This window comes from Psittacula echo (assembly GCF_963264785.1).
Source record: "Psittacula echo genome assembly, chromosome: 2".
Lineage (NCBI taxonomy): Eukaryota > Metazoa > Chordata > Aves > Psittaciformes > Psittacidae > Psittacula > Psittacula echo.
In genome coordinates, this window is record NC_137737.1 from 138,481,435 (window position 1) to 138,505,323 (window position 23,889).

Genomic DNA, 23,889 nt, shown 5'->3' on the forward strand with positions numbered 1-23,889 from the left:
TGTGGAACTGTGGCACAAGAAGCAAAAGATAGTAGAAAATCGGTCTAGCTCACCATACATTAGAGGCAAGACAAGCCTACCCCAGTCCTGTTGTTATTGCCCTTGAGTCTTGGAAGTGGGTGGGGTTGAAACTTTAGGTGTTGTATGTGAGGAAGCACAGGAATTGAAAGAGATGTTGAAGTTCCTATACTGCTGCTGTTTTACTGCAACAAAGAATGCAAAAGGTCATGTTCCCTGGTACTTTGAACATGAAAAGTAGGACTGATGCCAGTTAGATCTGGTCTTTGTGGCTTCTGTTATGTTCGTACTGCAGGGAGGAAGGAATGAAGTTTGGTTGGTTTTAGCTTCAGGTTCCTCAGAAGTGCTATCTCTGTAACAAAGTTCAGTACAGACTTTTAGAAATTCTCACTGAGGGCACTGCTTAAGCAGGGACTGAATACAAATGGATATCTCTCATGAAAGAAATCAGGTTTCTCTTATGCTTTAATTTGATCACTAGTTTTTGTTAGATATATAAAACTTAAATGTATGTTTCTGTGAAAATAATTGGATATTTTTTTCTTGATTCCAGTAGGACATAGGCCCCGATGTTATTTCATTTGGTTAATAGCTCCTTGTTTATTCATGGATTCATCTTTTTACTGAGTTTGAAATCATTTTGACATGTATGAGACCGTCTTTTACTATATTGTGTTGCCAAACCATAGTTTATTGCTACTTAATGCTTTAAATATTGAAAATTTTCCTTCTCAGGCCATAGCCTAAATATGGAGAGAATTCATGTGGAGCTGCTTCTAGAAGTTTTAGTCATGCCTTATTAATTTCTTATTTCATATTTTGCTGTTCTTTCTTTTATGATCTTTCTGAAGAATTATTTATTGTATTTCAGGATTTGGTATCACATGGTGCTGACTCTTGTCCTCAGAATCAGTAATATACCTGTTTTGCTGATTTCCTGTCTTTTCCGTTAACAGTTTAGATTTTGTCTCTTGGTTTCCATTAATCATTGCAAATTTGCCTTATTACGAATGAACTGGTGAAAGATGTGTAGGCCATTGGTAAAAATCACTAATTAGTTAACTTCATTAACAGGTCTTAAATGATTGCTCAGCATTAATAGGCTTGTTAGTATAAATCCTGGACTGATCTAGAAAGGTCACTGCTGTGACCTGCCTTTAGGAATTTAATTCCCTCCTGCTTGCGCACAGAATGTCACTGAATGCAGGTACTTCAGGCAGGCTGCATGGTTGGGTGGGTTGTATACATACAGAGAGACAAAGCTATGATGATCAAAGTTGGGGGAAGGATGTGCATGCCTGCTATAAAGCGTGAAAGAACCTTCCTCAACAGTGTGATACCTCTGTGTTTCTAGATCAGAATGGCTCTATTGGCTTGGAGTTAAAGTGAGTTAGTGTGCACAAGGTGTAAATTGTCAAGGTATAGTAGATTTTTAGGTTAGAAAATCTTTCCACCTACTTTAGGTTTCTGCAGTATGGAAGACCTAGCTTTTTAGGACTTTGAAGATGTGTTGTATTCTACATGTGATAGCCTGATTCAACTAACACAGATAATGCTTGATCACCAAGTATAAATATGGTTACATCTTGGGAAAGAAACGCCTGATTGTTACTGCAAATAGTTCTCCAATGGGCAAGATGTTGCCAATACAAAAACCACAGCTATAAATTTGTCATTTTTATCTGAAGCAGCCGTAGGCTATATTTGGTGGAGACAGGTATATGTATCTGTCTCCATAAAGTCGCATTACCATGCTCCTGATGAAAATACTAAATTAACTGAAGAATTTGAGCTGTACTTGAAAACAAACATGGTCACTCTGTTCTCCAGTTTTGACTACACTGAGCAACAAAGTCAAGTAAATGACAGTGCTGACTTTTGAAAGTATGATTCCAGAAGAGTGAGTGTGGCACAAATTTTGCTTTGTTGTCTCGCACTTTGGAAATAAGTCTTCCTCATGCTTCATTTCCAGGTCACTGAATTTGAGTAATGTTGCTGTTTGCAATGATAGATTTGATTTCCCTGGTTCCTCGTTGAATTCATATTCAATATCTTAACTAAGTGGAGTGTTTATCTCCATACTAAGTTTGAGTTGGTGTTTGGAGGCATGGAGTATTTCTTATCTAGGAGTTTTAACATCTTCCTGCTCGATCAGCCCCTTGAGAAGACACTGCCTCTAAAAAGATGAACATAGAGAGGAGGGAAGGGAGCCCCAGTCTTCGCTTGCTTAAACATTCGTTTGCTGAAATAGATATTTAAGGAACACTTTAGCTATTTGTACAGCTGTTGAGGCTTTGATTTTACAGTGATATTATCATCATGAAAGAGATAATAAAGGAGATTATTTAGGAAGAGCTAAAAGGATGGAAACTATAGGTAGTAAGAGGTATACATAAGAAACAAGGATTCTTACCTATAGAGTAGCTTTCCAATTTGACAAGTTTATGAGGAGTGGTTCATAATTTCAAAAATTTTCAGAGACTGAAGAAAATGTGCTGCTTCCCTGTATTAAACCTGTTCATTTTAAATGGTTCACCAGAAGTTTTCAAGTTTCCTGTGATTTCAAAAAGAGACTTGTAACTTGGCAGGGAGAATCACCTTAGGTTTAGGTGATTTTTGTCTTTGTGATGAAAGTCTTGTTAGGCCTCCTAAATTCCTTACTCCTCGTTGTAGGTTGTATAACCATTAATACATTGGTTTTCTGAGTATCTCTCAGCTTTTTCTTGGAACTTCTCCTTGATTACTGTGGGGTGCTGTGGTTATCAGATGTTAAAACTAAGAGTAGGATTATGTTGCCGTTTGATGTCAAAGCAAGCTTGAAGAGGAGGGGCATTGTTATGCTGTGTTCTCCTAATGCCGTTCTATTTTCAAAAAATTGAAAACAACTGAGAAAGTGTTAAATCCCAAAAGAAATAGCTTATTACTGCTGTAAGTTACTTCTTTGTATGCACTAAAATATGGTTGTTAATTGTACGATTATGTATTGAGGGTTTGTGGGTTTCTGCAAGGCCAAGCCATTCAGCTTTCCTAGCTGCCCGTCTGCTGGCTGAGTGAAACACAGTGCACTGGCTAGTTTGAGTGATGCTTTCCTGACTGGACAGGTAAAGGGACAAACATACCCACAATTTTATGAAAATTGTAGGAAATAAATGTCTTTGATAACCTTGCATATCTTACTGAAATTCAACAAGTCCAGCAGTTACTTGGTGAGGGAATAGGAGTGAACAGAAACAAATAGGAAGCATGGTCATGTGAACCTTGGTTACTTGTTTTCAAATATGATACTAAAACAAAGTTCAAGTTACACATGTAACTAGCATGTGAAGTTTTAGTCTTAAATGCAAAGAGGTTGGCCAGGGCAATGCATGTAAAAGTGGACTGCATGATGAAAATATTTAGTCTTAAAAGTACTTAATCTTCCATGGTGAAGTGAGAGAAATGTATTGGACATCACACCTTGTATTTTGAGGGATAAAAGAGCTGCTGAAAGATGGAAACAGCAAGAAGCTACCAGTTTTGAGAAGACTAGAAAGAAGGGGGTCAAATTATGAACTCAGATTTGTTTTGCTTTGACTGTAATCTTGGCTGCTACTAGTAGTATTTTATAATCTTTGTTTTGGAATAGGCAGAAGACAGGGCTGTCGTGGTTTAAGGCCAGGCCGTAAATTAGAACCACGCAGTTTCTACTCCCCCCCTCACCCCAGAGGGATGGGGAGGAGAATCGAAAGAATTTAACTCCCACGGGTTGAGATAAAAACAGTCCAGTAACTAAGGTATAACACAAATCACTACTGCTACCACCAATAATAATAATGATAAGAGAAATAACAAGGGAAGAGAATACGATACTGCCCGCTGGAAAAGAGCTCGACAGAGAAGAGGAGGTGCCCTTCCGGGAAACTCCCAGTTACATCCCTGGGCATGACGTGCTGTGGTATGGAATACCTCTTTGGCTAGTTTGGGTCAGGTGTCCTGTCCCTGCTTCCTCCTGGCTTCTCCTCCTCCCTGGCAGAGCATGAGACTCAGAAAGTCCTTGGTCAGGGTAAACATTCTGACCAGCAACTGAAAACATCGGCTTTATCAGTATTATTCCCAGGCCGAAAGTCAAAACCACAGCACTGCACCAGCTACTAAGAAGGAGAAAAACTGACTGCTGCTGCTGAATCCAGGACAGTATCCACCCCTTATTCCATACCATTCACGTCATGCTCAGATCCCACATTTTCCATGTACCCTCACTCTCATCTCAGTGCACTGTTATCTTAGTGCACGGACCAATTCCTATGAAGCTACTGAGTCCATTCGGTCCATGATGTTGGGCTCCATCTCTTATAACAGTCTTTCAGGGCAGGAGAGGCTGTGTGCAGTGTTGGATCGTTGCCTGCTGATGCTGATCGTTCCTTTACTGTAGAACTCATCCGGTTCTATCAAAGTTCATTCTCTGTTGGGATGATGGTCGGAGGGAAGTCAGGGTCAGTCGCTGGTGCCCTGCAGACTTCTAGTTGATGGGCTATAGCAGGCAACAGCATACAATTGAGTTCATTGTCTGTTTTCCCCTAAAATCAAATCCCCTTGAGGTATGCATTGGACTGCCCCATCTTCCCACATTACCCACCAAGTATATCCGGGTCCCTGAGCAAAAGCAATCCCACGAGTGGGTTTGCCTTTACCTGAAGCAGGAATAACCCAGACTGTCTTCCCCAGCAAATTCTTCATGTGCACCACAGGAACTTTGTCCCCCTCTACAATATGTAAAAGTTCTGACTGGGCTGGGCCAGCCTGTTGGCAGATCCTCTGGTGTTGACCAACCAGGTGGCCTTTGGTAAGTGTGTATCCCAATGCTTGAAAGTTCCCCCACCCATTGCTCTCAGTGTAGTTTTTCACAGCCCATTGTACCGTTCAATTTTCCCAGGGGCTGGTGCATGGTAGGGGATGTGATATACCCACTCAATGCCATGCTCTTTGGCCCAAGTGTCTATAAGGTTATTCCAGAAATGAGTCCCATTGTCTCATTCAGTTCTTTCTGGGGTGCCGTGTCACCACAAAATCTGGTTCTCAAGGCCCAGGATAGTGTTCCGGGCAGTGGCGTGGGGCACAGCGCATGTTTCCAGCCATCCGGTGGTTGCTTCCACCATGGTAAGCACATGGCGCTTGCCTTGGCGGGTTGGTGGGAGTGTGATATAATCAATCTGCCAGGCCTCCCCATATTTATACTTCAGCCATCGTCCTCCATAGCAAAGAGGCTTTAACCGTTTGGCTTGTTTAATTGCAGCACATGTTTCATGCTCATGAATAACCTGGGCAATAGTGTCCATTGTTAAGTCCACCCCTCGATCACGGGCCCATCTGTATGTTGCATCTCTGCCCTGATGACCTGAAGTGTCATGGGCCCACCGGGCCAAAAATAATTCACCTTTATGTTGCCAATCTAAGTCCATCTGAGCCACTTCAATCTTAGCAGCTTTATCCACTTGTTGGTTGTTCTGGTGTTCCTCAGTGGCCCGACTCTTGGGTACATGGGCGTCTACATGGCGTACCTTCACCACCAGGTTCTGCACCCGGGCAGCGATATCTTGCCACAGTGCAGCAGCCCAGATGGGTTTACCTCTGCGTTGCCAGTTGCTCTGCTTCCATTGCTGCAACCACCCCCACAGGGCATTTGCCACCATCCATGAGTCAGTATAGAGATAAAGTACTGGCCACTTTTCTCGTTCAGCAATGTCCAGGGCCAGCTGGATGGCTTTCACCTCGTCAAACTGACTCAATTCACCCTCTCCTTCAGCAGTTTCTGCAGCTTGTCGTTGAGGACTCCATACGGCTGCTTTCCATCTCCGGTGCTTTCCCACGATACGGCAGGACCCATCAGTAAACAAGGCATACTGCTTTTCACTTTCTGACAGTTTATTATATGGTGGGGCCTCTTCAGCACGCACCACCTCCTCCTCTGGTGACATTCCAAAATCTTTGCCCTCTGGCCAGTCCATGATGACTTCTAGAATGCCTGGACGACTGGGATTTCCTGTTCGAGCTCGTTGTGTAATTAGTGCAGCCCATTTACTCCATGTCGCATCGGTTGCATGATGTGTACAGGAGACCCTGCCTTTGAACATCCAGCCCAGCACGGGCAACCGGGGTGCCAGGAGGAGCTGTGCTTCAGTGCCAATCACCTCCGAAGCAGCTCGAACCCCTTCATAGGCTGCCAGTATCTCTTTCTCCGTTGGGGTATAGCTGGCCTCAGATCCTTTGTATCCCCGACTCCAAAAGCCGAGGGGTCGACCTCGAGTCTTCCCTGGAGCTTTCTGCCAGAGGCTCCAGGTAGGACCATTCTCCCCAGCTGCGGTGTACAGTACATTTTTTACATCTGGCCCAGTTCGGACTGGTCCAAGGGCTACTGCATGAACTATCTCACGTTTAATTTGCTCAAAGGCTTGTTGTTGCTCAGGGCCCCATTTAAAATCGTTCTTCTTCCGGGTCACATGATAGAGAGGGCTTACAATCGAACTGTAATTTGGGATGTGCATTCTCCAGAACCCCACAGCACCCAAGAAAGCTTGTGTTTCTTTCTTATTAGTTGGTGGAGACATTGCTGTTATTTTGTTGATCACATCTGTGGGGATCTGGCAACGTCCATCTTGCCATTTTATTCCCCAAAATTGAATCTCCTGTGCAGGTCCCTTGACCTTACTCCGTTTTATGGCAAAACCAGCTTTCAGCAGGATTTGGATTATTTTCCTCCCTTTCTCAAAGACTTCTTCCGCTGTATCACCCCACACAATAATGTCATCAATGTACTGCAGGTGTTCTGGAGCTTGCCCCTGTTCCAGTGCATTCTGGATCAGTCCATGGCAGATGGTAGGGCTGTGTTTCCACCCTTGGGGCAGTCGGTTCCAAGTGTTTTACTAATTCTTCTGGATTTTGCACTTGTTCGGTGGTGAAATTCCAAAACACTGGAGGGGCCCACTGACCTAGATACTTGCCCATACTATCCCGCACACCCTGCCACTCATGGCTGTTCAGCCTCGGGGAAAATCTATCAGTCTCCCTATATTGTCGTCTAACCCCAGACAAGACCCAAACCTGACTCTGCTTAACTCTTGAGATCAGACGTAATGGTTGTGGACAAAACACACTCTGTATGCATGCCAACATGGTGATCCCCATCACAATCAGCAAACAGGTCTCAACAATATTAAAAGGCCATTCAAAAACTTCAAAACTCTCAAACGATGCTGTAAGTGGTCTGGGAGGTGCACTGGGAGGGTAAAAGAATGTCTCCTTCATAGGTTGACCACCCAGGAAGGAGAAAAAAGATGTGTAATTGCTAAGCACTTATATTATATACTTCCCAAAGTATAAAGGTGGTGACCACATTGGGAACATAAGCCAGATCAGTTTCATGATCAATTTTTCTATTGTATTACAAGTCATTACCATAAAATACAATGAGACAATAACCTTAGCCCAAGCTCCACACTTAAAAAACACTAACACAGCAAATACCGGCTCTAAGTAAGCTACAGCATATTGAAACTGTGAGATCAAAAACAACAACTTTGAGAGCCAATAAATCAGCATTGTGACGAGTGACTATTAATCCAAAACACTGAATGCTTATCACAAATACGATTAGACACACTCCGGTCAGTTCTGTCGTTATCCCAACCCTTCGTGCCCCACATTGGGCACCAAAATGAACTGTCGTGGTTTAAGCCCAGGCTGTAAATTAGAACCACGCAGTCTACTTCCCCCCTCACCCCAGAGGGATGGGGAGGAGAATCGAAAGAATTTAACTCCCACGGGTTGAGATAAAAACAGTCCAGTAACTAAGGTATAACACAAATCACTACTGCTACCACCAATAATAATAATGATAAGAGAAATAACAAGGGAAGAGAATACGATACCGCCCGCCAGAAAAGAGCCCGACAGAAAAGAGGAGGTGCCCTTCCGAGTAACTCTCAGTTACATCCCTGGGCATGACGTGCTGTGGTATGGAATACCTCTTTGGCTAGTTTGGATCAGGTGTCCTGTCCCTGCTTCCTCCTGGCTTCTCCTCCTCCCTGGCAGAGCATGAGACTCAGAAAGTCCTTGGTCAGGGTAAACATTCTGACCAGCAACTGAAAACATCGGCTTTATCAGTATTATTCCCAGGCCGAAAGTCAAAACCACAGCACTGCACCAGCTACTAAGAAGGAGAAAAACTGACTGCTGCTGAACCCAGGACAAGGGCAAAACTTTTTTTTTTTTACTCTCTTTCTATATATGTGTGTGTATATATAGATATATACATATATATATAGATAGATAGATAGATATGTATTTTCCTCAACACAATGGCCTTTATTTGCACAAGTTTATAGGAAGTCTGAAGAGCCAGAGCCAAGACTGGGAAATGCCTACAAATACTGTATCTGCTTTTAAAAATTCATGTGTTGTGTCTGATACTACGCCTCGAATCAAAGGGGATTTTCGGCTTTAAAAGAGGCTTACTCCAGGCAGGACTGGGAATGATAGCGTATTCAGGAGACTAAAACTGGTAGCTGATCTTTCAGACTAAAAACTGATGGGATGTTGTAGTGACAAGCACACAAATGGATTGCAGTGAGCATTCTTGGAGCCTGAAGCCTTCGTGCATCACACATTAGGAAAAGGCTGGGTATAGCTCGAACACAGATTAAATTTTGATAAGAACGTATGCTTAGGTGTCTCTTTGTATTATGCTTCTCTCTCTCCCTACCTTAGAAAGTACTTTTAATTCAGAAATTATTTTAATGTCTTCCCAGAGCAAAACTTAAATAAATATGTTTAAGAAGTACATCAAGAAGTCTACTTACCAAATGATTTTATATGGACTACCAAATACATTTCAGTGTTTACGAACTGGAATAGGCACAGTGAACTAGGCACAGTTACCAGGCTTAGTCCTAAATCTGGTGTTTTCTGTCACATTTTAGGAATTTTTCCTTACCAGTTAAAGGTTGTTCTTTGCATTAAGTCTTTGAGAAATTGTGCAGAAACCTAGTGAGTTCACTCTGTAGACAGTATATTATGTTCCTTTTAATGTGTGTAACTATCTTGAAATACATATCAAAATGCTTTTATTTTTTTTTTTTTTTACCTGATATTGCATGATATTTTCCTTGCATAATTATGGCTTTTGGAACACATTCTGTGTTACGTATGCAAGGAAACGGTTCCATAATTATACTAACGTTTGCATAATTAACAAGCTGCTTGCCAATTTTAATGGACAAATTCCAAGTCACTTCTGCATGAGGGGAAAAGAACCCATAAAAAATAGTAACTTCTGTTAGTTTTTCCTTTCGTACTTCTTACAGGTGTTGAAACTATTTGTAATTTGCAAGTAAATGCGTGTCTTTTTTTCTGATGGGCAGTGCTGTACAGAATAGGAGGGCTGGCTTCCTCCACCCATGATCTGAGGCTATTTTAGGGGCTGCCCTTGAGCTCTGCCAGCATATCTCAGTCCTGACTTGTAAGATCCCCTGCTGCTGCTTCCACGGTTCTAGGCAGCTCTTCAGAAGTGACTGCCAATAGCACTGATTTCTTCCAACCTATGCAGTAGTTTTGTGGTGTGCACAAATGGGGGCTGCTGAGGAAAGACCACCAAAACTTGTTTCCACTTGTGACCTAAGGCAAGGTTTGAACTCCAGTTTCCGTTGAAAAATGGCAAGTGTGCCATTGGCCTTCTGTGCCATTCAGCTGCACAGATTTAATGCTTTATGTTGCTACTGAGTAAAATGTTGTCTAAATGTAAGCTGAAAACACTTAAGTCATTTTAAGATCCTGAAATGAAAGGGTCACAATAAAAACATGAAAGAGAATAGCAGAGGTGGTGCTTACAAAGTGAAAACAAAAGTGTATGTATATATATATACATATTTTTATTCCCATTTCTAAGTGGCCTTGTGTTTTCCTCACAGTACCTGTGTATATTTTATGCATAACTGTTTGTATTAAAATGCCCATATACAGCATTCTCTCACTTCCATTTAAAAACTGTGAATCACAACAAAAATGCTGTAAGAACATCTAAAGTAGATAATTAAAGTATAATTAAGTTTAAATGCCTTGGTGAAGGAATATAAAAATATTTAAATTCAACAGGCTAGTACATTTGCAGTTTTCTTTTATTAGGTGTGAAATCTAAGAATCCCCTGCCAACTCTTGAGGGCTCAATCCAGAATGTTGAATTGAAGTACTGCGGCACATCATTGGTCAAATGCGCCTCTGGGACCGTGGGATCAATAAAAATTTGTGCCAAAGCCCCAGGTATGTGCAGCTGGACCATGTAAAACTTTATTGCCTGTATAGGAGAATTGGCCTTGCTTTTTACAAGGAGAGTTACTGAAACAAGAATTTATTCATTGTTCCTATGAATCAGAGAGGGGTTTTTGTATTCTGGTTTTGAGTTTTTTTTATTGTTAATTGTGCCAGGATGATCTAGTCTGGCCCCAGTATCGTCAATTTTACACTGAATAAAAGATTAAAGGTGTTTTGGTGTTGGTTGTTTTTGTTTTTTTTTTTTTTTTTTTAATTTCCCTGTTGAGAGTAATATTAATTTAAAAGAATTAAAGAAACTGGAATAACTGCATTTTTGTATTGCACAGAATAGTTGTATTTTGCTTTATATGTAGCATAATTTTGATATATTCTGTTTATTGCCTAAGGTCTCATTTTCCATTAGTGCTACAAGCGTGTATTTTGATTATGAAGTTTTTGAGGGCTCTGTGATAAATAGTTTTGAAATTTCTTTAACAGAATTTTTCTTGAGGAGTATGCAGGAACTTTTCTGGTCAATGTCTGTGATCTCTTTATATATACAAAGACAGCTAATGTCAAGAACATTTAAAGAATAGTGTCTTGAAGTCTAAATTGAGTCCATGGTGATTTTTAAAGATACTATTTTATAAAGTTGGGATGGAAATTACTATTTTAAGGAGAATTGATTGTTTGAAATCCTCCTGGATGTGAAGACATTTACAAGATAACATTCAGGAAGTTGTTTAATAGTTTATATGAGATTGCTCTTTCTGTTTCCTATTTTAATTCTGCATTTACAATGTTAATAGCTATTCTCTTTGGACTAGTGAATGTTTCTGTGTTGAAAATTTATCGTGTTACATTAATAGCTGTAAGGAGTCTAATCTTTATTTTAGGTGATGGTGGAAAAGATAAGCTGATTCCTTTAATTCAAGGCCCTTCTGACACCAGAGACTTGCACAGCAGTAAATGGCTCAATGAAAGTAGGAAGCCAGAATCTCTCTTGGCTCCTGATTTGGTAGCCTTTACAATCCAAATTCCACAGTATATGGACTACTGCCATAATTCTGGTAAGTGCAAAACTCTTGTTAAGCTGGTATCACGTTACATTTTTCCTATCCAATGTAATTTTCAAAAGAGGGGCTTGATATAAAATGTGCCAAATGCCAGAGTGTCTTTTACACACACTGGACACGTTATAACTGTAGCTCACTTTGAGATAGAAAACATTAAAAGCTGTATTTTGATGTGTCTTCTTCAATAAGGAATGTTTTGTTGACTTTGATTGCCTTTTAAATTACTTATACAAAACCTCTTGTAAACTTTTTGGGGCAGGATCCATGCTGAGAAGACAAGTTTTATTCTTTCTTCCCTATGTCTATTAGGTGGAGCTTCTTACATAGAAATTGACATACTGAATTCAAAATAGTTCATATAAATTTGCAGCATAATTTATAAATAAATTGAAGATTTGATATAAAAATTGCTAATAATAACAAGTGATTTAAAGTGTTAAAGTGATGCTACAGAGCACACATTTGACATCGTCAAACTTGGTGTTGTGGTGGATTTGAATGAGAAACAAGCTCATATTTTTGGAGAGTGGATTGGATTAATTTAAGGATGTTGTTGACTTTGTGGGCATAAATATTTTTACCTAACATTCTTATGGTTTCTGTGGGCTTTAAACAAAACATTGGTCTGTTTTAAGCAACATTAAGAATTTTGAAATGTGTCTAGTTGAAAATAGCTATAATACGGTTTGTGAAATACACATGGATCTAGATTTTGCTGTCGGTATGGTGCATTTGAAAAACAATGCTTTCATGTTCTTAAAAGTTTACCCTCTTGCTGTGATAAGAGTAGAATCAAATAGGGGAAGAAAAACAAACCCCAGAATGATCTAGTTTGAGGAAAGCAAAAGAATTAGCTGATCCCGATATTATGAAACACGAAAGTAAACTTCAAAAGTGCTTTTTGCCTCTTAATTCTTTTTCATGTGTAAGGGTGGTTGAATGCCATTAGTCTGAAAAATAACAGTGAATTTATTACCATCTTTGTAATTTTTCCGTGCCTATGTAAGCAACACTTGATTCCTATGCAAAGTAAATATTTGTAAGCACTATGCACTCCAGCAGTTGTTAGATTATTTTTTCAGTAACTCTACTTGTATGTTTCTTGGAGAGCATCATGTTGGAAATGTTTACAGCACTGTTATTATAACAATTATCTTAAATTCCTGCCCTTAAAACATTACCCAAAGGCAGTTCATGATTCAACAGTCTCTGAGTTATTCAGATGTGTTTTTTTCTTTGTTAAAGAAAATCTTTGTTGCACCTGTTGTCTTAAGTAGCTTTTAAATACTCATAATAATAATGTTTATTATTGATTGTTGTATTTTCTGCCCTTTTTAAGGATCTTTTCAGTTTAATTTTCTGATTTTTATCTTAGAATATTAGTTACATTTTTAAAGGAGCTGTGCATACCTATACTACAGAATTACTGCTTTTTTTTACAGGTCACAGTGATGACATACATTAAAATGTATCAGTATTATGGATAGCCCAATTAGATAGTAAAGAGTACTTGATAGTTTGTGACAGGAGATGCCTAAGAGAATTAAGGCCCTGACAAATGAAGTGCCGGCCAGACTCATATGCAGGGACTTTGAGAGGCAGAAAATTGGTTTGTAATGGACAAGTGTCTTTTGTAGATGGATGAAGCTACATTTTAAAATGCTAAGGTTTTAGAACTGAAATTTACTGGAAACGTCACTCCCTCTCTCCCCCCCACCAAAGTGCCTCAGAAAAGTTGTACTGATTCTGTGCACTCAGTGGTAGTTGCTAGCCTGCATGCTCAGGCTTTAGCTCTGCTTCTCTGTATCTGTAAGGTGGCACCTGTGACTGATGACAAGTGAAAGGGAAAATCTGACTACCGTGCTAAAGCTTTGGCCCCAGTAAACATGAAGAATAGTGTACTGCAGATGATTTGGTGGGCTTTTTAAAATATAAATTAAAACTAGGAAACATTGATGTTTAAATTATCTCAGCTTCAATACAAAAGATGAGGGAGTTAATTAAAGCCTTTGCTTTCAAATACTTGCTGAAGTAATGAAGGCAATTTAATACAGGAGATATGGCTATCCCTTTCATTATGACTGTGAAAATTACATGGAGAGAAAACATGAAGTGATTTGAGAACATAAAAATGCTTTTGCTGTCAGTTGCAGTCATTTCTGGGAATTAAGAAAGCTGTACTGGATAATTTCACAGCAAATTCAACTTATGGCTCAGGGGAATAAAAGCGCTGTTTAAAGCTGTACTACTGGAGATGATTGTGCAGTACTGAAGTTGTGCTATTTGAACAATTTATCTTAATGATGTTAGATATGATGTTCAGGAATAGGAATTTGGGCTGCAGAGAAGAGTGAAGAGATTAGTGCAACCTGCTTATAGAGATAATAAAAAAAAACTATCCGGGAGAGATGAGAGAAATCATCTACAATTGTTCAGTGTTACCAGATTGCTGGAAGTAAGGCCAGGGTTGGACGAATCTGCTGACTCTACAAAGTACATATACAAATACCTGTATAGCTGGTACTTTCCAAATGCACATACTGTTTCTCAAAAGAGCCAAGGGGAACAGCAGTTCCGGCTGGATGGGATTTGGTATGTTGTCAAACAGCACTCGGATAAACTCAGTTTACTTCTCCCCATATACGAGATTCAGAAAACTGCAAGCTCAGTGTAAGTGGAGCTGATGGTCACATCCCTGCAGCGGAGCAGGAAGTGCATTGGAGCTGTACAATGCTAAAGAGCTGCAGGTTAGCCACCTCCCTTAAGAACTGAATGATACAATATTTTGTTTTGTGTAAAACCAAGAGAAGCAATTTCAGGAGAATATTCTGGGTACTCTGGAAGAATCTTGGAATACAACACGATGGCTGTGTAAGTGATTTTTAATAATATTTTGCTTGTATAAAAATTAGTGCAGGAAGAGTAACCATTTCATTATGCATCTGTGAAGTTGAAGGGAAAACAACTTGGTCTAGAATCAAAGCTATTGTTTGGATATAAAATGCCAAGGAGAAGGTTGTGCAAATGGCATGAGGTTCTTGAATAGATCAGAATGTATTTACCTGGAGAACAGGTAGGGGACCTTTCCTATCCTCTCCCTGTCGAGTCAGCAACTGTCTACTGTCTTGTGCCACTTGAATTGTACTATCCAGGGTGATCAGGGTGGTTGTGCTACTTCCTTTTACTGCTTGCCTGCAAAGATTAAGGGTATATTTATAGTTAGAGTGATAAACACTTTATAATAGTATTTTATTTCTTCTCTTTCACTTCTTGCTACTGAGAGGAAGAGAAAAAAAAATCACAATTCTAGTAGTGCCGTGCTGCATTGAGTATGACAAGTTAAGTAAAAAACTATAAAATGTAATTTGAAAAAGGGCAGCATTAAAGTGTGTGATGTACAGCATATACAGGCAGAGTAAGTATTATATATTAGAAATGCATGTACTCATGATTACTTAGCAAGAGTGTTTTACTGTTTGGTGCACAAAGTGTCATTAGCACAGTGAAAAACTGAACCACCTATGTTAGAGGAAGTATTTAGCCATGAGGAATATAAATATGATTTTGTTCAGTCCTTAAATACTGGTGCTTAGTTTTGGATACTTTTTTTTGTATGAAAAACTGTCCCAGAAGTCACTGTGCATAGCTGTAAAAATCAGTGGATATGCTTCCCAGTCTTTATCTCAACTACAGCATATAAAATAAGTACAAGAGAGGAGATTATTCCATTACCGCAGGGCTTTGGAAGGTCGTCTTACTGCTTCTCTGAAATAACGCTGGCTTTATTAACCCTTGGAGCAAGCTGCAGACCTTGTTTGTTTCACCTGGCCTTTGAGAGAACCAGGGAGATTGCAAAATGAACGCTGGTGTTAGTATTTAATTATGAACAGCTGTTGGATAGATGTGGTGAGTTGATTAAGCTCTGTTGGCTTTGCCATATTGAATAATTGGGAGTGTGTGCACAGTCGCTGTATGGAGAGCTTTGTTACATCTAAATCAAGAGGAACTAAAATAAAAAATACTGCTAATAAAGTTTTCTTTGAGCTGATCTTGAATTCAGTAATGCAGCAGTGGAATAAGGGAGTAACCAGAAGTACCTGTATTAATATCATGCTTATGTGTGGTAAATTGATGCACCCAGTGGAGCAGAGTAAGAGTGGGAAGGCCTCTCTAGTTTATGAAAGCTGCATGAAGGCTGAAGAGCAAATATGCAACCGTGTAAAAGTTGGTGTTTCTCATTTAAGTGATAGGTTTCTTAAACGTACAAAGATTTTGGGATCTTTTTTCCACTATCAATATTTTGTAAATTTAGATAAAATCACTCCTTTCTCTTCCTGTCCCCAAAAGGAAAAAATAATTAGTGAAGTGAAAATACTTTTAAGACTGAAGAAATCATATCTTCAAACATGAAGAAAGTACCATAAATGTACCAGCAGGAACATGAATTTTTTTGTATAATAAACCAGCAGATTTTTATCTGTTAGAACTTACTTGAAAGGAGTTGAGCAATTTTACATATGTTCGTTTTTATGCATACACACTTGTATGTGCCCACACTCCCCCTTTCTTGCAGTTAAAAAAGCCTATCATTGGCATTTTTTTTTACTGAATTTTGACTGCCTAGACTGGGGATACTGCAAAATCTGGATTTTAAAACTGGAACAATGGTATTTTTCAAGTTCTCCGTTCCAATTTAAGTGAATGTTTGTGCTAGTAAATAAAAAAATAACACTTGTAAAAGAGAATTCATAAGCCAATATGGAGTATTTTGGAAAGATTTGACACAATGAATGAGTAAAAATGCTTAATATATTGGAGTAATTAAAGACAAGTCACATTTGTGGTTTGGGCATAAATGTGTAAAAATTATACCCATCTATCTTATTACATTTCCTTTTCTGTCCCTGAGGATTTCACAATGTACTTTATCTGTAATTGTTGCCAGTTTTCTATCAAGTTCCCACTGGGCTTCTGGTGCAAAAAATCTTATCCTCTCGATGACAGAGCTTGCCTGAATGATTTCATGCTCTTAGCATTTTTGTTCACGGGAATTAGGGGCAGAATGTAGCTGCAGCTGAACATAGCATCTATTTTTGTAATTTTGAAGTTTAGACTCTGTTATTGGAACTAAATGAAGAGATGCAGGTGTTCTCCAGTTCAAGTCCTTTGGGATTTTTGATGGTAGATGCTTGAAAAGAAAATGCATGTGTTTCCAGAGTCAAACAGCAGCTGTGGACAAGGATTTATGTTTTTCTCAGAACTTTGGGATTTCAAAATGTTACATTTAATCACATGCACAGAAAGGAGAGCAAATGTTAAAGATGTTACATATAAAACTAGGGGACTGATCTTTTTACCATACCAACTAGTTGTGGGAATAGAGGAACAAAGTGATCTTTAATCTTAATACGCACAATTTCAAAAGGATTATGATAGTTGCCAGGACTCTGGTCTTTTGAGAACTGTGCTCTTGCAGTGCACAACATTTATATCTTCTTAATTGCTTTTAAAATCTGGCTTATTCTCATGTTTTTCCTTGGAAAAATATGAATGCTAAAGTTACTGAAAACACAGTATTCATGTAGTCTGATGTTAGTCTGAGTGAATTTAAATTGAGATAAGTATACACTTTTAGGAGAATTTTTCTAGTAGAATCATAAAATCATAGAATAGTTAGGGTTGGAAAGGACCTTAAGATCATCAAGTTCCAGCCCCCCTGCCATGAGCAAGGACACCTCACATTAAACAATGCTACCCAAGGCTCTGTCCAACCTGTCGCTGAACACCGCCAGGGGTGGAGCATTCACAACTTCCTTGGGCAACTAGTAATGCCCTCTAGTTTTCAAATTGGATTAAAAATAGTAGTTCAGTTGCCTGAACTGTGAGGCTATATTTAGAAGCTTTCAGAGTTATATAAATTGTGGGTGGAAGTATTTTGTGGTAATGCAATTTTTCTCTCCCTTTCTCTCTAGTATGGTTTTGAAATTAGTTGTAGTAAAAAAAATGTCTGACATCTTTTAATTTTATCAGAAATTGAATTTGGGGCAGCAGATAGTGATGCTACTGAGCAGTTCAGGAAGGGAGATTAGTGTGGGAAAGAGCAAGTTGGTAAATGCAAGTTAATACCAATCTGAGAAAGGAAGAGCCTCTTTTTAAATGCATTTAATTTTCCACATTCACCAGCTTGTGTGTGCTCCATCCTCCCCATTACCCTCACAACTCAGTATGTCACGCACTACAGCCAAGATAAGTATCAAAAATTTCTCCAGACCTGAATGACCTTTGTGTGTACTGCCTTACAAAGATCCAGCACTTAGTACTTTTTCTAAGAGGGAAGTGAAATTGTCCTCAGATGCAGTCTGTTGCTCTACTGGCTTGCATTATAAATTTCATGTCCGTGGGAGTAGCATCAGGGAGGGACATACTATACTACACTACACTAATATTTCCATTATTTCCATTATTAACATTACTGGTGGGTTGCATAGCTCTGGCAACTGGTGTTAAGTTCTGGTTATAGAAAGGTAATTGCACAGTGCAGAAATAAGGCAGGTTCAACTTTCCATCATGTAATTGCAAATGCTCTTGGGGGAAGAGGTGTTTTAATTTCTCTGCTGATGTTGCATTCAATTTCTTGTAATATGTTATAAATCCGTCAGCAATACGTGTACCCTAAAGTTCTGAAATTGTGACTAAATAGGATTCTGAGTTTTGTAAAATGGTAGTTGAAAAATTTGTATTGAAAAAAGCAATAGGCTGCTCTCTGTCCTATCAGTTGTTAGGAAGTCAGCCTATATAGTTAAGTTCCCTGAAAATATTTCTGTTTTTCCTTCAAGCCTCAAGGATAACAGCATTCTGCCTATAGGTAATGTAGTTGATCCTGAGGTCCTTGGGATAAGAGTTTGTGCTTCAGTATTGTCAGCTGAAGATTTGAGGTCTTGAGTGGTGGGTAACATCAGGTCTACGGGCTTTAACGGACATAAAGGAAACTGCACCTTCTCTTTAAACAGCACATAACCTAGAAAATTCTGTAGAAGAAACTAAAAAGAAAAAAAAGCCTTTTTTTAACTCATTTAATGTGTGCAAGTTAGGGAATGGCAGATAGGGGATTATTTCTGCTGCCTTTATTTTGTATGTATGCATATGTGTTCCATAGGATTTTTGTTCACTTTACAATCTGGCAGCATCAGAGTGTTTCATATGGCCACCAAAATCATATTTAACACTTCTGGCATGAAGCATAAAAAAAAAAAGAAAAGGTGGGCTCAAATGATAACTTCTATTTCCATAACAGTATAGGGTAATGTTGCCGTGCTTCATGTGCTCATGAGAATACATTCACCTTTTCCACTTGTGCATCTAGAATAGCTGTGCAAGGTGACGAGATACTTACTGATGGTATAGAGAGTTTTGGAAATGTCACAGGCATAGGCTCTTAGCAATTGATGACACATAGCTTTGGACATTGAAATCTGTTTTTAATTGAGAAAATACATGTTAGCCAACATATTGGGATAACTCCTACTCATTTAGAAAAAATGCCATGAGATCTTTAACTTTCATTTGGACACTTCCCAGACATGGGCATAAGGGACTGTAACTGTTTACTTTCAAATGGTGTTTAAACTGTTTCCAGCTTTTATTATTGAATAATACTGCTCTCACTACTGCTTTGATGATCTGAATGATTCATATAACATGGCTATTTTTTTTTTGTAATGAAATGCTAAATAGATATCACTGAAAATGAGTAGACTTCTGCTGGTAAAATCTAAATGCAGTTTGACCAGGTCAGTTTTTGTTTTTCAAATTTTAGTAACAAGTGATAAATAATATCTGAACAGAAATATATTTGATGAAAACCAGCATTAAATAAGTTATCTCAATTATTTTTAATGCAGAAATGATCTAAATTTATATTTGTTTGTAAATCTACAGGTTGCTTTCTCAGTAATTTTAGTGCTTCTGCTCTATAGTAGGTTAAAAAGAAACTACAGGTTCCTCCCGAGATTTCAGTGTTCTGGATATAATCATAGAATTATAGAATGGTTTGGGTTAGAAGGGACCTTAAAGATCATCTAGTTCCAACCCCCCACCATGGGCAGGGACACTTTCCACTAGGTCAGGTTGCTCAAAGCCCCATCCAGCCTGGCTTTAAAACACTTCCACAGAGGAGGGAGAAACACACAATACATACAAATGTACCAACAGTCTCAGTTATGTAGTTTAGGAAGCAGTCTTAAATACAGAGCGTGAATATTCAAGCACATTGTCCCCTTCCGCCCAAATATTACTGTCCTGAAGTTCCCACAGAAATTCCTTTCAATGATGTTAAAAATAGCTATTGGTGATCAGAAAATAAAGTTGTGCCATTATCAAGTGATTGACTAGTTAGTATTGTGTAGAAAGCAGCAGTTCACAGCCAAGATTAGACAAAGCAGATTAGAATCTTAGTAGTATGTTGATTTTTAAAAAAATTCCATTAGACAACCCCGGTGATGAGCCCCAAGCTAAGACACATTCCTGTAGCTGGCCAAACCGAAAAGTGATTTTGGACAGATTATCTTTGATGAATAAAACTTCGGAAACATTTAAATTAGTTTAATTTTCTTCATGTGCTGTGAAGCTTCTGAAAAATCAATCTGTGTTTTTATCAAAAGTCTGCAAACCGGATAGAAATTGGTACGGCAGGAACCATTAGCCACTTTTAACCTTTAGACCATTTAATCACTTCTGTGATGTATGAGCTGATTTCGTTTTTCTTTTCCCTGTGCACTGAAATAGAACTAATGTGTGCAAGTTACTTGTGCATATACTTTGGTGTAAGATGGCAGAAGTACTTAAAATCAATATGATACACAGTAAATTTAATAACTAAAATCAATCTACTTCTGTAACGTGAGCATTAAATGTTGAGTATCTCTATAGAACACATTTTGAAGTACATCAACTTCAAGCACAAATACTGTATATTTGAGGTATCTTGACATTCTCGGTATCACGTGGAGTACTAAATCTATTTGAGAAGAAATGCAGTGATAGGATTAGAGTGAGTGGATATATAATTAAATAGCTAAATATTTTGGATTCTTAATTTTAATCTGATTTACACACTTCAGTAGAGGAAAGATGTTTAGAAAAGAAAAAAATAAATTTGTTTTTCTGAAGTTATGTCTGAAAGAGAAGATTTTAGCTGTTGCCCTAATCTTCTAGCTGAAGAAACATGTGCTGGAGTAAAGCAATTTGAGGACCTGAGTCCTAAATACTCTTTTAAACACTATTCTGCTGCTAATTGTTAATACTGTGCTCTACACACAGCCTAGCAAATTAATGCGAAGTCTGGTTTTCCCAAGTGTTTTCCTAATTCCTTATGTATTTTCAAGATGAAGTAGGTGGGTCTGGAAAAAAAAAAAAAAAAAGGTGATTTTACCCTAGAGATTTAGAAAATTGATTCTTTGTGTCTGCAAGCAAAATAATGAATCATTTTGGGTTTGTACTATCTGAAATTAATGAGAGCATTGCATGGTTATGCATGCAGGAATGGGTGGCCTGACAGTGCAAACTGAAGGGATGGGAAGTCCCAGACAAACGTGTCAGTGCTTGCAGCTGGCACAGTAAGAATCTGCCTGCATCTGCCAACTCTTTCACTTTTAGCCCCTGTGCATTATCTGTCACTGTACAGCTTCTTGGGCCATTTGCCTGGGATCGGTGCCAAGCTGGAGAAGTAGCTTTGACTATGCTACCTCATGTCCAGAAATCTTGGAAAAACAGCCCACTGCTTGTAGAAGGTGAACACGAAAGGAGTCAGACTGATCTGAGTTTGATCTGTATCTTTGTGAATACCAGTGTTGATAGCTGTCATGCCAGAGGGATAAAGAAAACCCAATACCAAAACACTGTGTTCTAATAATATGATACAAACCATAAACAAAAATAAGGTGTAATCTGAAAATTAGTGTTCAATATTGTAGCAGTAGGACAAGTGGTAATGGGTTTAAACTTAAACAGGGGAAGTTCAAGTTAGATATAAGGAAGATGTTCTTTACTGTGAGGGTGGCGAGGCACTGGAATGGGTTGCCCAGGGAAATTGTGAATGCTCCATCCCTGGCAGTGGTCAAGGCCAGGATGGACAGAGCCTTGAGTGATGTTGTCTAGTGTGAGGCGTCCCTGCCCGTGGCAGAGGGGTTGGAACTAAATGATCTTCAGGTCCTATCCGACCCTAACCATTCTGTGATTTCTTTGATTCTATGAATATCAAATAATAATCTGAATAATTCAGGGTCTGACTGCTTCTTCCCATCTCCTCCCACCCTCAGAAGTGTCTATGCTTTTCTTATTTTTGGAATAAAACTATTTAAGCCATTCAGAATCTTTGCTTAGATACAAGATAAAATGTAATATTAGAATTGGTTATCATAGGGATTCAGACACCACCACCACTCCCTGCAAAATGCAGACAATAATGGAAATTTTGTAAATAGACGCAGTTCTACTTGGAAAAATAAAAGATGTGATTGAATCTAATGAAGCATTAAATACAGCGTTTGGCTCAACATTAGTCACTGAACAGGGTTATAGAGCACGTGATGGATTTGTCCATGGCATAGAAGGTAATCTGTCAGATGCAATCAATCATCTTCTAAATAAACTGGACATTTTTTCCTCTCTGGGCTTTGAATAAATTCTGCAGTATATGTTTTATATTTAGTGTAACTATGTTCATATTTGGTTATCTATGAAATGGAAATATGTTAAGGGAAGGAGAATATAAATTTTCTTCTCCCTCTAATTTTGATGTCTCTTACAATGACCCTGTTGTGATAAGAGAAAAAGGAACTCAGTATTGATCAAATTTTCTTTCCCTGTTGTGATCTGCAAATTTATACAAGAAAATAGAAGATACTTAATATGTATTTGTAGTATTTTAAAAATATTTTAGCTCAAGCCCTGGATTAATATTTTCAGACATTAAGATTCTTGCATAATAGTTGTTTTGTACATGTTTGATAATAGATCCATTATTAAAGGGTAAGCTTAAAATTAATTTATCATATTAAAGTTTTGTTTTTAAATCAACTTTTGCAAAACTTGATGGATATAAAGTAATCTTCAGTATAATGGAATTATCTGAAAATAGATGTGTGTGTTTTAAAAAGCACATATCATTCCTTTAAGTTGCATGCCAAAACTAATGAAATGAAACTTGAGTGCAGATTGCAATCAGTTGATAAAATTGTTTTTAATTGAAAACCAGGAAATAATAAAGGTCTATTTGATTGTATTTTGACATTTTAAGCCAGGCATAATAAAAATATAATAATAATAATCTAAATACTTATTATATTTAGTGTAAAGACTTTTGTAATAATACACTTTTTTATTTCTTCACCGGTAACATAACACAGAATGAGTATAAGCCTGTGAAAGGGATGACTTAACACAACTGTTGATGCACTTCAAGTGGAACATCTTTATCAAGTTAATACAAGAAGCAGTCATGCCCTCCTTGAATTACTCATTTATATTGGCTGAGCAGCAGCCTGGATGTGGACTTTGAAATCCTGGGAAAATAAGAATGCATGCATGCATTCAAATGTCTAAAGTCTTTGCTTTAGAGCAGCTGTAAAATGTTGAAGTGAGATGTCAGCTACTAGCTGTTGTCTACGTTTTTAGTCTGAAGGGAGATGTGATCATTTACTGCTAACCAAGTTAGTGTTATTTTAATCATTGCATCCTCAATTCAAGACTTTCTATTTTAAAGAGCCATTTCAACAGTTAGAACCTAAGAATCAGAATATTTATGTGCTTTTTGCATGGTTTTTACGCACAGATTATTCCAACTTTATTTTAAGAGCTTATTTGGTTTGTTATTAAATACACAATTTTTTCTGTAACTTTTATTGTGCTTGTAATGAGGAAGTAGTAATCTTACAGAATTGTAAACGATCAAAATAAAGCACATGTAAGGGTAGCAATTTAAAAAATGCTACCTGCATCTTCACTAAGAACAAAAGAGTATAATAGCCGGTAAAAGCCATGTATTAAAAGAATGTCTGCCTCTCTGCACTGTTAGGATGTTGCAGCTTGCACGATCTTTTGCAGATGCCTGCATTGCCAGGTTCCTTGTCTTCACAGCTTGATACCATGTTTCCTTTGAAAAGATAGACATGTAGGAAATTAACTGTTCAACTTTAATTTTTCTTCAGATGGTTGCACAATGCCAAAAAGTGTGCATCCCATTACACTTGAATCACAGATTTTTGATATGAAGTGCCAGATGTTGTGTCTCAAGTATCCTTAGACTTTCCAAGTCAGCAGTACAGAGGTAACTGCTCTTCTGCTGCAGGAATTGTGGGAGCTGCCATGACATAAGGTGAGTGAGAGCAGGAACATCCACTTTTGCTTGTTGGATTATATGTAAGAGCAGCATGAACTTTGCTTTTGTGTTGTGCTTTGGAGGCAGACAACAATAATAATCTTGCAGCAGTTGAGACTGCTGGTGAAACTGCAGGGA

At 38.3% G+C, this 23,889-nt stretch overlaps 1 protein-coding gene across 9 annotated transcripts in view; it reads left to right on the forward strand.

Moving 5' to 3' along the window:
• Nucleotides 1-23,889, forward strand: part of VPS13B (vacuolar protein sorting 13 homolog B) — a 456,296-nt gene that overhangs the window by 128,740 nt on the left and 303,667 nt on the right. For all 9 annotated transcript variants that reach the window (XM_080611867.1, XM_080611862.1, XM_080611863.1 and 6 more), the window contains 2 exons: nt 10,174-10,308; nt 11,196-11,369. In XM_080611867.1, coding sequence (XP_080467993.1) covers nt 10,174-10,308; nt 11,196-11,369 — 309 coding nt within the window. The remainder of the gene's footprint in view (nt 1-10,173; nt 10,309-11,195; nt 11,370-23,889) is intronic.